Source organism: Clupea harengus, chromosome 18 (genome assembly GCF_900700415.2).
Source record: "Clupea harengus chromosome 18, Ch_v2.0.2, whole genome shotgun sequence".
NCBI classification, from domain to species: domain Eukaryota; kingdom Metazoa; phylum Chordata; class Actinopteri; order Clupeiformes; family Clupeidae; genus Clupea; species Clupea harengus.
Window position 1 is genome coordinate 23,623,463 of NC_045169.1, and position 13,661 is coordinate 23,637,123.

A 13,661-nucleotide genomic window follows, 5' to 3' on the forward strand; every position below is an offset into this window, starting at 1 on the left:
TCATAACGTTTTTTTGCCAGTTTTACAGTACAAATACTAACTATCTACCTATCTATCTATCTTAACATTATCTAACAATAAACATTAATTTGTGCTCGTTTAAATACGTCACAATCAACTGGTACAAATGGTGCTCTGTACAAATACCTATTCCCTATGTGTATATTGGGACAAATAGGACACATTAAGTAAATTAAGAAAGGGACTATCAAAACCGTTATGACCCATATCGTATGTTGTCTTCAACTTAAATCCACCTTTAAAACCTTGTTACATACAAACACAATAAAGACACAGAGTTGTCTTTTTAATTGATTTTATTGAGTCCTTTCTAATATGTTTTTTTTTTCAGTCCACAGTTTCATATTAGTCACTACTATGTTAGGTCAGCTTCCCCACACTGCAATAGCAGCCGTCTACATGAGGGCTCAAACTCAAGGCCACTTCTCTGCTCACTCTGTCCTCACCCTGGCCAGCACATCCTCGGGGCTTCTGCAGCTATCCCAGCATCCTTTGCAGTTCCATTAGCATGTCAAAGTGGTTTAAACGTTGTCTTTCGTGTCTACGTGATTGAGCAAGGGAGTGATTGAATAGATTTCTCCTAGCCTGGTCTCAATGAGCTACAGTGTGTCGAGTGAAAACAACCTTGAATATTTCAATAATTCAGTTGTCAGTCAAGCTGTGGTCTCCCTGCCCCTACATTAAGTACTTCCACTTGACCAATAAAAGAATGAATAGGTATCAGACCATTTCTGATCTGTATGGAAGATAACTGTAAAAAAAATCTTGCACAGGGGTGTATGTCTCCCAAAAGAGCCTTTGTGCAACAAACATAATTAGATGATAAACAGTCTATTATTTTGAACACTGTCTTTCTTAGTTCCTATTGTCGATATACAAAATCCCTTTATGGATACAAACCCCTGATCAGGACATCTATTTAGCTGACTATAGTACAGATCAGGCGCAGATTCTGTCCATTGTTGGGCGCTCTCCGTTACTGAGATTATACTTCTTTCCCATCCGGTCAGACGTATGAGTAGTATTTTAAGTTCCGTCTGTAGGAGCAGAGGTGAGTAGCCCCGATCTGTGGGATCCTCCTCTATTCAATGAATGAATGGCACCTGCTTTCAGAAGAGCCTGTGACTGAACATGTGAGGCAGTCTTGAACAGAGGGCCAAGGATGAGCCACTCCAGATGAGGGCCGATGAGCTCAGGAGAGTGAAGAGAGATCCCAGCAGTAGTTTGGCCTCTCATATAACACACAAAATGTCTAGAGCTATCTGTACAACATTCAACAGACACATTTTTCTTTTCTTTTTTTTCCCCTCAATACCAAAAAATCCAATAATAATAATCATCATCATCAGAAGAAGAAGAGCTTGATCCCATCTCATCGGCATTGAATCAGCATTGCAAAAATAAAATACAAAACAAAATAAATCTAAAAAAAATAAAAAAAGGCCTTAATACCACAGATTACATCACCTTCCAGTGGTGCCAGAGAAGGAGAGGAGAGGGGATGAAGGAGAGGAGAGGGGGTGAAAGAGAGGAGAGGGGGATGAAAGAGTAGGCGAGAGAGAGAGAGAGAAAGAGAGAGTCAGAATGAAAGATGAAGAGGGATGGATGGCACACAAATCCATATCCTCGTACATTTGCCTCAGTGTGTTTTAGTGTGTGTGTGTGTGTTTGCATGTGCCTGTACTTGTGTGTGTCTGTGTGCCTGCATGCAAATCTATGAGTACACATGCCATCAGTGGACTCTGAAGCTTTCACTGTCCCTTTTGTCAACCCCAGCCAATGAAGTAAGAACAATGAGATGAGGTAACAACAGAAGAGAGGAATGAGATCTTTAGCAGAGAAGGAAAGGAAGAGATTTTAAAAATAAATGGAAAATGGGTGGAGGAGGAGAAAGAGGAGGAGAAAGAGGAGGTGGAGAAGGAGAAAGAGGAGGAGAAAGAGGAGGAGACATGAGGAGGAGAAAGAGGAGGAGAAAGAGGAGGAGGTGGAGGAGGAGAAAGAGGAGGAGACATGAGGACTAAGTGCTTTTGGTGAGCGTACAAAAAGGAAGTGCTCCAGACAGAAGGCACGGTGGCGTTGACTACAGTCTTTTCTTTTTGTTTTGTTTCGTTTTTATCTTTTTTTTTTAAGGAACACCACATCAGGACCTATCAACTCAATAAGGTGCTCTACAACAACAACAACAACAACAACAACAACAACAACAACAACAACAGCAACAACAACACCAATGACAAAAAAAAAGAACTCAATCAAGAACACAACAATGCAACATGTACAAAAGTAAGGCAAGCAGCCAACAATCACTGGTCCCTCTCGCCATCAATCATTGGCACACAAGGTGGGGTCAAGTTTGCAGCTCATCCAATCAGAACATCTGGTTGTGGGAATGCGATTATGACATGGAATGGACTGGGCATTAATTAAAGAGCAGCACATCCATGTTTAATACAACATGCCTAAAGTCTTAAGTTATCATATACATAATCCGTATACTGTGTATTATAACTGACTTATTAGGCCTTACAACAGGTGCCATAGGTAGCTATCTTATATTCTCATTCACTGGTCTATGATAACTGAAGGAATGTTTGAATATATGTTAATCTGAACTTTAGTTCAGGACACAATCTGGCCTGATAACCCTTTAATACTTTATGATGAGTGGTATTGAGTACTGTTCATGTATGTATTCAATATTTAATTCCCACTAGCACTTTTGGTGGTAAAATATCTGACTGGATGCCTGCTTAATTGATTGAATAGTTGATTGGTTAATAAGGTGACTGATTGAACGATTGATTGATTGAACGATTGATTAGGGAGGTCAAGGGATTCTGCTGCTTGACCTCTACGCTTGAAAACAAAGTGTCTCATTTTCCCATACAAATGAAGTTTGGTCAAAGAAAAAACAAAGAAGAATAAAAAACTACTTTGGGAAACAAAAACAAAACCTTGCACAGTGCTCTTTTTGATTTTACAATCCAGTCTTCTGTCATAACCATGATACATAATTATTGTTATTACTAAAATCCATATGCTTTTCCCCACCACAATAAGATACTCTTCTTCAAAATAAAAATAACATGAAAAGTTTTTTTTCTTGTTTTTATATTTCGATGTCCTTATAAAAGCTACACATTTCTACTGGGATGTCTATGAATTTGTTAGTGTGTTTCCCACCCCCGCTATAATTAAGCTTTTGTTTTGTTTTGTTCTTTTTTGCTTCAAAATAAAAAAATAACACAAAAAATCTACTGATCTAAAAGATGGCATACTCAAGAGAACAGTTTGTTTCTGGGTAAAGTCCTCCGCCGAGTATCCAACCCATCTTCACCTCCTCCTCCCCCCCCCCCCCCCCCTCATCCCTCATCCCTCGGGAGGAGAGCAGACCATGAGAGTCAAAAGTGAAAAACAAGTCTTGGTTGTTTGTGGAGCCTTAACTCCAGAGAGAGGAGGGGGTTTCATTCCTGTAACGCCACCCCATCCAACCCCCACTCAGAGTCCCCACATTACCCATGATCCTTAGCTTGCTGTTCTAGCAGTGTGTTGTGTGGCCTCCGCAGGTTACTTCATTGCAGATTCATTTGATACCAGAGTCCTTGCTGTTGGTGGCTTTTTGAATACTGTCTCTTTGAACCATCGCATTTCATTGGTATTTGTCACCATGAAGTCCTCTGCATGAACACACTCACAGACGGAGGACCTAACTGGCCTCAGTGTCCTCGTTTGAACACATTTAAGAGCCCTAACTTGCTATACTCTATACTCTATAAGCCATGGTGCACGGACAGATATAGAACTCCGATATCTTTTGTGATTTATACTGCGTTTTCTCTGATGTGTGCAGAAGTTTCATCCAGGCACTGAATGAGAGAGAGAAAGAGAGAGAACGAGAGAGAGAGAGAGTGAGAGAATATAAGACAGAGAGAAAGGAACATTTCAAGACTTTCTAGTTGTGTTGTGAGACACCCGTCTAACCTAAGTGGCAGTGTGTGTTTGTGTGTGTGTGTGTCTGTGTGAGATATGCACAAGGTATGTTTGAGTGAGCAAGGCTGTATGTATTTGTGTGTCAGTCTGTGTGTGTCAGAGAGATACAGACAGAGAGAGAGAGAGAGAGAGAGAGAGAGAGAGTATGTGAGATAGTGGTTGCATCATTCCTGCATGTCTTATTTGTCAGGAGAGATGAGGTCAAATCTACTTGACTGCATGGAGTATTAACCCTTTGTTGTGGACTTCCACCGTTACTGAGAGGCAAATACAATAATTGCTTAGTCACAGGGGAGGAGAGTTGGCAGAAGAGTCCACTCCTCAGAGGAAAGTACCGTCCATAGATTATATACTTCGATAAATCTCTGTTTTTGCATTTGTTTTTCCTTCCGTTGGCCACTCTCTCTCTTCTCCTTGGCTTTCCAGAGGGCATTCACAGGTCCCAGTCCAAGCCAAACGAAGGGGGAATGTGGAAGAGGCAGTTCATATTCAGATACATGTACAATATACAGACAGTGTCACCAAGACAGCCCCCTCCAAGTCTGAGACAGGCAAGCTTACTGTACACTCGAGTGTGTGCCTCTTGAGTTTAGTATGTACATGAGTGAGACTGTGAGTACACTCTTCAGTGTGTGTGTGTGTGAGTGTGTGTGTGTATGTGTGAGGGAGTGGAATACATGTCAAATGTGTACGCTTGCGAGGTCAAAAGGCCATTAAGAACGATGCGGTTCTGGTTTTAAGGTTTGGATCTGGGTTTGGTCCGGGTCCGGGTCTGGGACTGAAGAGGACTGTTATAGTGCGTCACCTTGGAAACATCACTATTCTGTGGCCGTGTCACCTTGGAAACATCACTATTCTGTGGTTGTGTCATCTTGGAATCATCACTATTTTGTGGTTTTGTCATCTTGGAATTATCACTTTTCTGTGGCCGTGTCACCTTGGAAACATCACTTTTCTGTGGCTGTGTAACCTTGGAAACATATCACTAGATGATTGTGGGGTGGGGAGGATTTGGAGGCTTGAGATTATGAGAGAGAGAGAGAGAGAGAGAGAGAGAGAGAGAGAGAGAGAGAGAGAGAGTTAAAAAACAGACGGCATGAAGTCAACGTTTACTCTTCCTTCTTGCCCTCTGTTTCCAGTTGTGGTGTGACTGTGCTGAAGACCCTGGAACTTGCTCCCATGTAGCGCACGTGGAACCCACAGCAGTCCCACTCCCTGGCCATCAATCGCCCTCCATGCTCTCCTCCATCCCGGGCGAAGCCTCACCCCTGGGCCCTGGTGACGGCCCAGAGAACGCCATGCGGAGAGCCTCCAGTCTCTCCATCCTCTCGCTCTTCTCATCCGTCTCCTTTCTCACATCATCCTCTTCCTCCTCCTCCTCCTCCTCCTCTTCTTCCTCTTCATCCATCCCCCCCGCATCCTCCTCCACCTCTTCCTCCTCTGTGTTGCGGAGGGCCAAGCCAGCCGGAGGCTCGTACATGTCACTCACCAAGTCTCCATCGTCTTCTGCATGAAGAAGCCCATCTTCCGGATCTTCCTCTTCCTCCTCTTCCTCCCCCAGGCTCAAGCCATTCTCCCTCGGGTGCCCCCTGGCACCAAGGTGCGGCTGGTCTCCGCGAAACGCGGACGCAGGTGGCGCCTCCTCCTGGCCGCTTATGTACCTCCAGAGGGCCAGCGGGTCTGGTTCTGGGGGGTGGCGCCCCCTGGCGGTGGGAGGGGGGGCAGGGGAGGTGGCGGGAGCAGCCTCAGGCAGCGAGAGCGGGGAGCTGCGCTTGCGTCGGGACTTGCTGGTGTGGTTGACCTGCAGGTGCATGGCCATCAGCTCGGCTGAGGAGGTGCGGAACGGGCAGAACAGACACTGGGTGAGCATCACGGCACCATCATCACCACCACCTCCTCCTCCTCCTCCCTCTCCTCTTCTTCCTCTCTCTGCTCCCGATCCATCTCTCCTCCTCCTGCTTTCACCTCCCTCCATCTCCAATGCTCCTCCGCTCAGCTCTGGCAGGTTCCGGCGAGACAGGTCGAGCGGCTCGAAGCCCCCTTCCAGCGTGTGGCGTGGGGAAGGGGACGGGGAAGGGGATGGGCCCCCCCCTCCGTGCCCGTTGGAAGACACCATGCGGCTGGTTGTGAGGGGCTTGCGGCGCGACACCTTGGGCTGCTTGGCCGGTGGGGCTCCACGCAACTCAACCCCCCACCCGGCCTCTGCCATCCCACCCTGGTAGAGCGCCCCCACCACCCCCGACAGGAAGTGGTACTGGCTCTCCAGGTCACCCTCCCTCAGAGCAGCCGCCGCCGCAACCGCGGCTGCCGTGGACCCCTTCCGACCCCTCCCTTCCTGGCTTCCGCGCGCCCAGGCCTGGCTGTGCCTGGAAGTGGCCGGAGGCTGGGCCTCCGCGGCCGTGGCCGCGCTGGTCCTCCCGAACGCGCCCAGCTGGGAGAGGGACTGGGGCAAGCGCTGCCTGGGCACGTTCGAGCTCTCAGTGCGTGGTGGGGAGGGCAGGCCAGGGGAGGACGCCAGGGCGTTGCGCTGCTCGCGGTGGTGCCGCTGCAGGTGGTACTTGAGCGAGCCAGACTGGGTGCCGGCGTAGTCGCAGTGGGGGCACTTGTAGGGACGCTCGCCTGGGAGAGGAGACACGCACAGAGATGTAACGCATACACACGCATGCATGTGCACACACACACACACACACACACACACACATTTATACACTTACACTCACATGCACCCATGCATACACATACACACTCACACACACACAGTTAACATAGACACAGACAGAGACAGTAGAAATAAATGACAGAAATAAACAGAAGCGGTAGATACACACACATGCACACACACACGTGCGCGTGCACGCACACACACATGCACATATGCACACACATACATACACACTAACACACACACACACACACACACACACACACAAACATATTTTCCATACAGACAAAAAGGGTCAGTATATCATTCAATGATAGCAAAACCAAACGGAACAGAATTGGATACAGAGAATACCACTAGGATTTACAGAATGAACCAGACAGTTAAAACATTGGAAACTCAAATACAGAAAACTACCTAAACAATCTAAAAAGCTGAAAATCAAACCATCTAAAAATCTAAATCAATGCGATACAGTTAATCAGTTAATCTTCAGTTATTACCCTAATAGGTGTCCTATCACCCAACTCAAATACACCTTCACATCTTGATAAGCAGAAATAGGGCATTTGATGCAGCTACATACAACAAACACTAGATGGCAGCGCGCACCCACAATCACTGTATTTGTGCCGTGACCAATCTCCTCCATGTCAGAACAGCACTATATATAGAAGGGACACAATTAGGGTTGACATGGAAAAGCAGAGGCCCTTCTGAGTATTTAAACTGAGGTGATACAGAAATGATATAGGGTCTCCCAACAACATCCACAAGTCCAGATAAGATACCCAAAGCAATTAAAAACAATCTAAAAAGAGTACCCCTGAGGCGGGTCACCACAGATCTGTCAAACACTGTCATGCTACTAATATAGTACTAATATAGAAAAACATATCTTTATTTTTGTCAATCTAGTCAGTGACCAACCTGTAGCCACTGGACTCATTAAAAGGATTTAACACACACACACATCCCAGCACAAACAACACTTCGTATTTATCTAAAATAGACTGAAGAAGAACGGCACTTAATGGCAAGGGAGACCTATCCTACTTAGACACAGACTATGAGGCTAAAGGTCTTCCTTCAGACTGGTTTCTGAACCAGGAAACCAGGTTTGAGAAACAGGAAACAGATGATCAGGGGAGATATACTGTATGTGATTGATGATGGGAGAGGTTTTTTGAGATGAGAAAGAGATGTCTTTAGACGACGCTTTGTGCACTTTAAGTCTGTACTTGTTGGTTGTAGGGTGAGTGTGTGTGTGTGTGTGTGTGTGTGTGTGTGTGTGTGGTGAGGGTATGTTCCTGTTTGTGAGTATTCTTACTCCATGTTTGATTCAGACTTACTAGACGAGTTATTATGTCTATCTCATTGTTTCATTGTGTTCTTTCTGTCTGAAATCACTAACTGTGTGTGTGTGTGTGTGTGTGTGTGTGTGAAGCCCTCACCTGTGTGGACGCGGAGGTGGACTTTGAGGTGGTGTGATGAGCGGAAGGCTTTACCGCAGTAGGGGCAGTCTTTCATCCCCTTGCCCCGCACGCGCTCTCTGGGGGCCAGGGAGCTTCCTGCTGGACCTGCCTGGAGACCGTTTTCACCTGGAGGGGAGAGAAACACACACACACACACACACACACACACACACACACACACACACACACACACACCGACAGAGAGAGAGAGAGAGAGAAAGAGAAAGAAAGAGAGAGAAAGAGAGAGAGAGTGAGTTGCACACACACACACACACACACAAAGACACAGAGAGAGAAGGAGAGAGAAAGAAAGAGAGTCACATACACACACAGACAGAGATTTACACACACACACACACACACACACACACACACACCGACAGAGAGAGAGAGAAAGAGAGAGAGCGAGAAAGAGAGAAAGAGAGAGTGAGTCACATACACACACACACATACACATACACAACACAGAGACAGAGTCACATCCAAACACACAGACAAAGAGAATCACACACACACACACAGTCATATATTAATACATGTTCAAACACAATGTAAATTCCCAAAAGAAGAGTGCATAAAGATGTTCATACATTCACACATGCAAATATCCATACCCCAGTGGTTTAGCCAAAATATGAAAGAACACACACACACACACACACACACACACACACACACTTATGCATAACCACACACACACACACACACACACACACACACACTGCAGGTGATTGATGTTTCATGACCTTCAAAGAGACAACTCAAAATGTGCAGTGGTATGCAAATACATTAGCACCACTGCTAACACTACTTCCACCCACATTATGAAACTCTTATATTTGATTTACTTTCTTTTCCCTCTTCACACAGCAAATGTCCCAGATCATGTCAAGCAAGCAGTCACAACAAATGTCACGTCAGACGTTGTTATTTTGCCTTTGTGATACTCACTGATCCAACTGTTTTTGCCATGTGTTTTATTTTGTTGTATAAGTGTGTCAGTAATGTCAACCAGGTCTACAGGATTTTTTTTTGTTTTGTTCTTTCTTTGTTTTGCTTGCACGAGGCAGGTCAGGTTGTGTGTGTGTGTGTGTGTGTGTGTTTGTGCGTGTGTGCGTGTGTGTATGTGCCTGTGTGTGTGTGCGCACACACGCTGAGGCCTGACAAGGTGGCTAGGCTCTATGTGAGACACGTCACTTTGAAGACTGCTCTTTCTTCACAATTAAAAAAAACTAAAATATCTCAATCTCTGATCAGAGTTGGCAGCCAAATTAATGTTGTTATTGTTTTTAATCGAGTTACAGTCACCTGCAAGCCATACGCACACAACAACAACAAAATCACACACATATTTTAGTTTCATGAAATCGACATTGCCATTAACATAATGTCGGGGCTTTGTCTTTAAATCGCTGAATTTCATTCAATTATGTCCCTTTAGTCCCCATGGTCCCTTATTTCACACACACACACACACACACACACACACACACACACACACACACACACACACACACACACACACACACACCACACCACAGACACACACACACACACACACACACACACGCGCACAGACACAGACACACACAGACACACAGACACAGACACACACACACACACACACACACACACCCATGTCTCCGTGAGGAGGCATCAGCCAGAATCAGCAAACATTGGAAATACCCAGTCATATTTAATACGTTAACGTATTGTTCTTTCAAAAATGACTGTTAATTCACATTGCTGATTGATGAGCCATGACTTGGTCTGTGGGGTCTATCACTTCACCGCAGCCATTTTAGTCTTTTGGTAGCAAAGCATGAAGCAGCCAGCACTGCACGTATAACAGATCCGAGGTTTAAATGTTATTCATTTGTTATTAAACACGTTAAAACAATAAAACAATAAAACAATAAAAATATGCTCCATGGTTGTTCATGGTAAATGGAATAATTGACTACCTCAATGGAACCTTCATGTAAAATGACACACACATGTTTGTTTGGATTATTGGATTAGGGTCTGGGTCCTAGCGGAGGTTTTCTTTCTTTTTTTTGGGGGGGGGGGGGGGGGGGATGGGGGAATTCCCAAGCATTACACAGAACTTACTTAGTGGAACCTTTATCTAAAATGTTATAGACTGTATAATGTTATAAACTGTGGTTTTACTGGGTTTGGATCCTACTCAAGGTAGCGGCACCCTTCTGCCAACATGCAGGACTAATTCAGTGGAACATTAATGTATGTATTGATATAATTCATTTCGAAACATTGTTAATGACTTAAGACTGTATTAATCAGGTGCCTTAATATTATTGTTATTATTATTATTATTATTATTATTATTATTATTATTAAGTATTTATAATTACCTTGTATGAATCATGTGCTTATGTAAGCAGGAACATGGCTTTTCTGTGTTTCTGTGTGTGTGTGTAACTTAGATTATTAGGTGCTAATGCCACTTAGCCTGCATATGTGTAAGAGCTATATGATATGCGTAAGATAGGGAACCTTTTGTCTATGTTTGAGTGATGCATTAATGTAATATGGTACAGAGATGTGTTTAGACTTTTGGATCAGGGTCTGAGGTTCCTTACCGGAGAACGAAGATAAGAGAGAGTGGAACCCTCCTGCCAGTCCAGTTCTGCCCTGGCTCTGCTTGGGTTCCGTCCGGCTCTCGTTGCTGTTGACGCCGCTGCTGCCGCCGCTGCTGCTGTTACTCCCTCCTCTCCGCACCCCTCCCTCACCTCCTCCTCCTCCTCCTCCGTGAAGATGGCCGTCCTCCTCCCGCCGGTGGCCCTTATGGGGCCTCTGCAGGTGGACGCGGGCGTGGACCACCACCTGCTGCAGGCTCCGGAACAGCTTCCCGCAGTCGGGGCATTCCCAGGGGCCCGCCAGTGCCGGCTCTGACCCGCCCAAGTTGGACGAGCCGGAGTTGGCTAAGAGGTGTTCGTCTCTCTCCTGGCTGCCGATGGGCCCCGGGCCCCCCAGGCCCCCCAGGTAGGCCCTCATCTGCTCGGCCTCCCCAGCCACAGAGCCTCGAGGCTGGTGGGGCTGCTGGGGTCTGGAGCGGCCCTTCTGCTGCTGCTGCTGCTGCTGCTGCTGCTGGTGGCTGTGCTGGGAAGCTGCCAGACTGCGGGCCACCAGTTGCCACATGGCCGCCTGGTCCGCTGCCTCGCTGCTGCTGCCACCAGGGGTCACCTCGGGGCCTCCGCGCTCGTCTCGGGCCCTCTCTCGCTCCCTCTCCCTCTCCCGGCGCTCGCCGTTGCCCATCTCGGCCACCTGGGCCACGGCCTGCAGCCTCTCCACGCAGCTGGCCCCCTCGGCCCCGGGCAGCCCCAGGTAGCTGAGGATGGAGGCCTTGCCGGACCCGGCGGCAGCTGCCATGGCGGCGGCAGCAAGCTCTCTCTCTGCCCGGCTCCCGGCGCCTCCTCCACCGCCGCCGCCAGCGCGAGCCAGCAGGAGGCTGGAGTAGAGTGCACTCAGCGACTGACTCCTGCTCCTGCTGCCCCCACCACCACCACCGCCTCCGCCGGGGGATTTGCCCGTCAGCTCGCCCCCGGGTGTGGCTCCGAGGCCGAGGCCTGCCAGGCCGGCCTTGAGGCCCAGCTTGTTGAGGTGCACCTTCATGTGGTTCTTGAGGAACCAGGGCTCCTTGAAGCCGCGGCCGCACACCTGGCACTTGTGGTCCAGCGAGTCCTTGTGCTTGCGCATGTGACCCTTCAGGAACCAGGACTGTGTGAAGCGCTGCCCGCACGTCTCGCACTGGAAGGCTGGCAGCGGGGCACCACTGGCCTGCGTGGTGGCATTGGCATTTCCACTGGCGTTGGCACTGGCATTGACAGCAGTGACGGTGGCGGGCGTGTCAGGTGGAGTCTGCTTGGGGGAGATAGGGAGTGACGGCGTCGGTTTCGGCGCCGGTGTCGGAGGCGGAGGCGGAGGCGGGGTCGGCGCCACCTTGTGGGCACGCGGGGGGGCACGCCGGGGGGCAGAGGGTGGCGGGTGGTTCTCCTGAAGGTGAGTGGCCAGGTGATCCTCCTGGCTAGCGGAGAAGGGGCACAGCGTGCACTTGTACGGGTTGTGCAGGATGCGCGTGTGGCGCGCCAGCTCAGACGCCGTGCGGAACTTCCCTTTGCACTCGTTGCAGCGGAAGGAGGTGGTCGCCACGGCAGCGATGCCCATCGTCTGGGCAGGGTCTTCCGAGTGGGAGGGGAGCAAGGGTGTGAAGGCAGCTGTGATTGGTGCCTCTTTGGTAGGGGGAGGGGTCAGTGAGGGGCTCTGGAACGGGTCCGGGAAGCGAGGGCTGAAGGCTGGCTGGATGGTCTTCCTCGGGCTCGAGTCCAAGCTCTGGTCTGGACTTTTGTTGATGCTTTGGTCCACACCGTGGTCCAGATTTTGCTCGAGTCCTCCATCTAAACTTCTTCTACTTCTACTCATCCTTTGGTCTGGACTGTTCTCCAGGGTTAGGGCGTCAGAACTTCCGACGAGGCTTTCGTCCAGATTTCTCTCCAAACTCTGTTTGAGGTTTTGATCCACGGTGCACTCCAGGTTTTGCACCAGGCTTCCCTCCTGTGAGCTGCGTGGCTGGTCCAGCTCCTGCCGTGGCTTTCTGGTGTCCTGGCCGGCGTGGTAGAGCACCGTAGCTCTGCGCTCCCGGTCCAGGCGGTGAGCACGGGCGTGCAGCGACAGGATGCTCTGGAAGCGGAAGCGCTTGCCGCACACGCCGCACGGGAACCGCAGCGCGGCCCCCCCTGCAGGCGTGGAGCTCACCACCACACCGTCCCGGCGGAACAGCTGCAGGTCCAGCTCGTCGTCCCCACAGGGGGCCGACGACGACGACAGGGCCATCTCCAGCGCCATGAAGCCTGGCACGGAGGGAAGGGACTGAGGGGTGGCAGGGGGGGACACCCTCGGTGGGGGCACAGCGACCGCCCCAACCCCCTCCCCAGGGAAGAGTGCTACGGCCGGTGTGGGAGAAGGAGGCACGGACATCTCTTCTTCCTCCTCCTCCTCCCCGCCCTCCTCCTCCTCCTCCTCATCTTCTACGTCCTCTCCGTTCACCTCAGCATCCAGCTGGTGGTTACGGAGGCGAGGGAAGGGGGAACGGGAGCCGTCCGCGGGGGGTTGTGGGCTCGGGGTGGCCGAGGACTGCGGGGTGGGCTCGGCTGCTAGTGGGCTGTGGTCGAGGGAGGGCATGGCTGGCGGGGAGAGGGGGGGCTCACAGGATAGAGCCAGCACACACTCTGGAGGGGAATCCATACTCTGAGAGAGAGAGAGAAAGGGGGAGGAAGAGAGAGAGAGAGAGGGGTGGAGGGGAGACAAGACAAGCGAGACAGAGGCAGACGGGGAGAGAGAGACACATAAAGAGAGAGAGAGGGATCGATGAAGAGAGAAGGAGAGAAAAGGGGAAAGAGACAGTAAGATGGCGACAGTCAGAGGGAGATGGAGGAATGGAGGGGGGTAAGAGAGAAAGAGAGAGATGGATGAATGGAGGGGGGTAAGGGTAA

The 13,661-nt window shown here is 49.3% G+C and overlaps 1 protein-coding gene across 2 annotated transcripts in view; it reads right to left on the reverse strand.

The window, feature by feature from the left end:
* Nucleotides 1-302: 302 nt before the first annotated feature.
* znf219 (zinc finger protein 219) overlaps nucleotides 303-13,661 on the reverse strand; it is a 24,176-nt gene continuing 10,817 nt past the window's right edge. The window contains exons 3-5 of one of the 2 annotated variants that reach the window (XM_031584900.2): nucleotides 10,752-13,416; nucleotides 8,182-8,274; nucleotides 303-6,630 (exon numbers count right to left, since the gene is read on the reverse strand). In XM_031584900.2, coding sequence (XP_031440760.1) covers nucleotides 5,234-6,630; nucleotides 8,182-8,274; nucleotides 10,752-13,413 — 4,152 coding nt within the window. In that variant the 5' untranslated portion in view covers nucleotides 13,414-13,416 and the 3' untranslated portion in view covers nucleotides 303-5,233. Of the gene's footprint in view, nucleotides 6,631-8,127; nucleotides 8,275-10,751; nucleotides 13,417-13,661 lie in introns of both variants that reach the window. The other variant, XM_031584898.2, reaches the window with a different exon arrangement.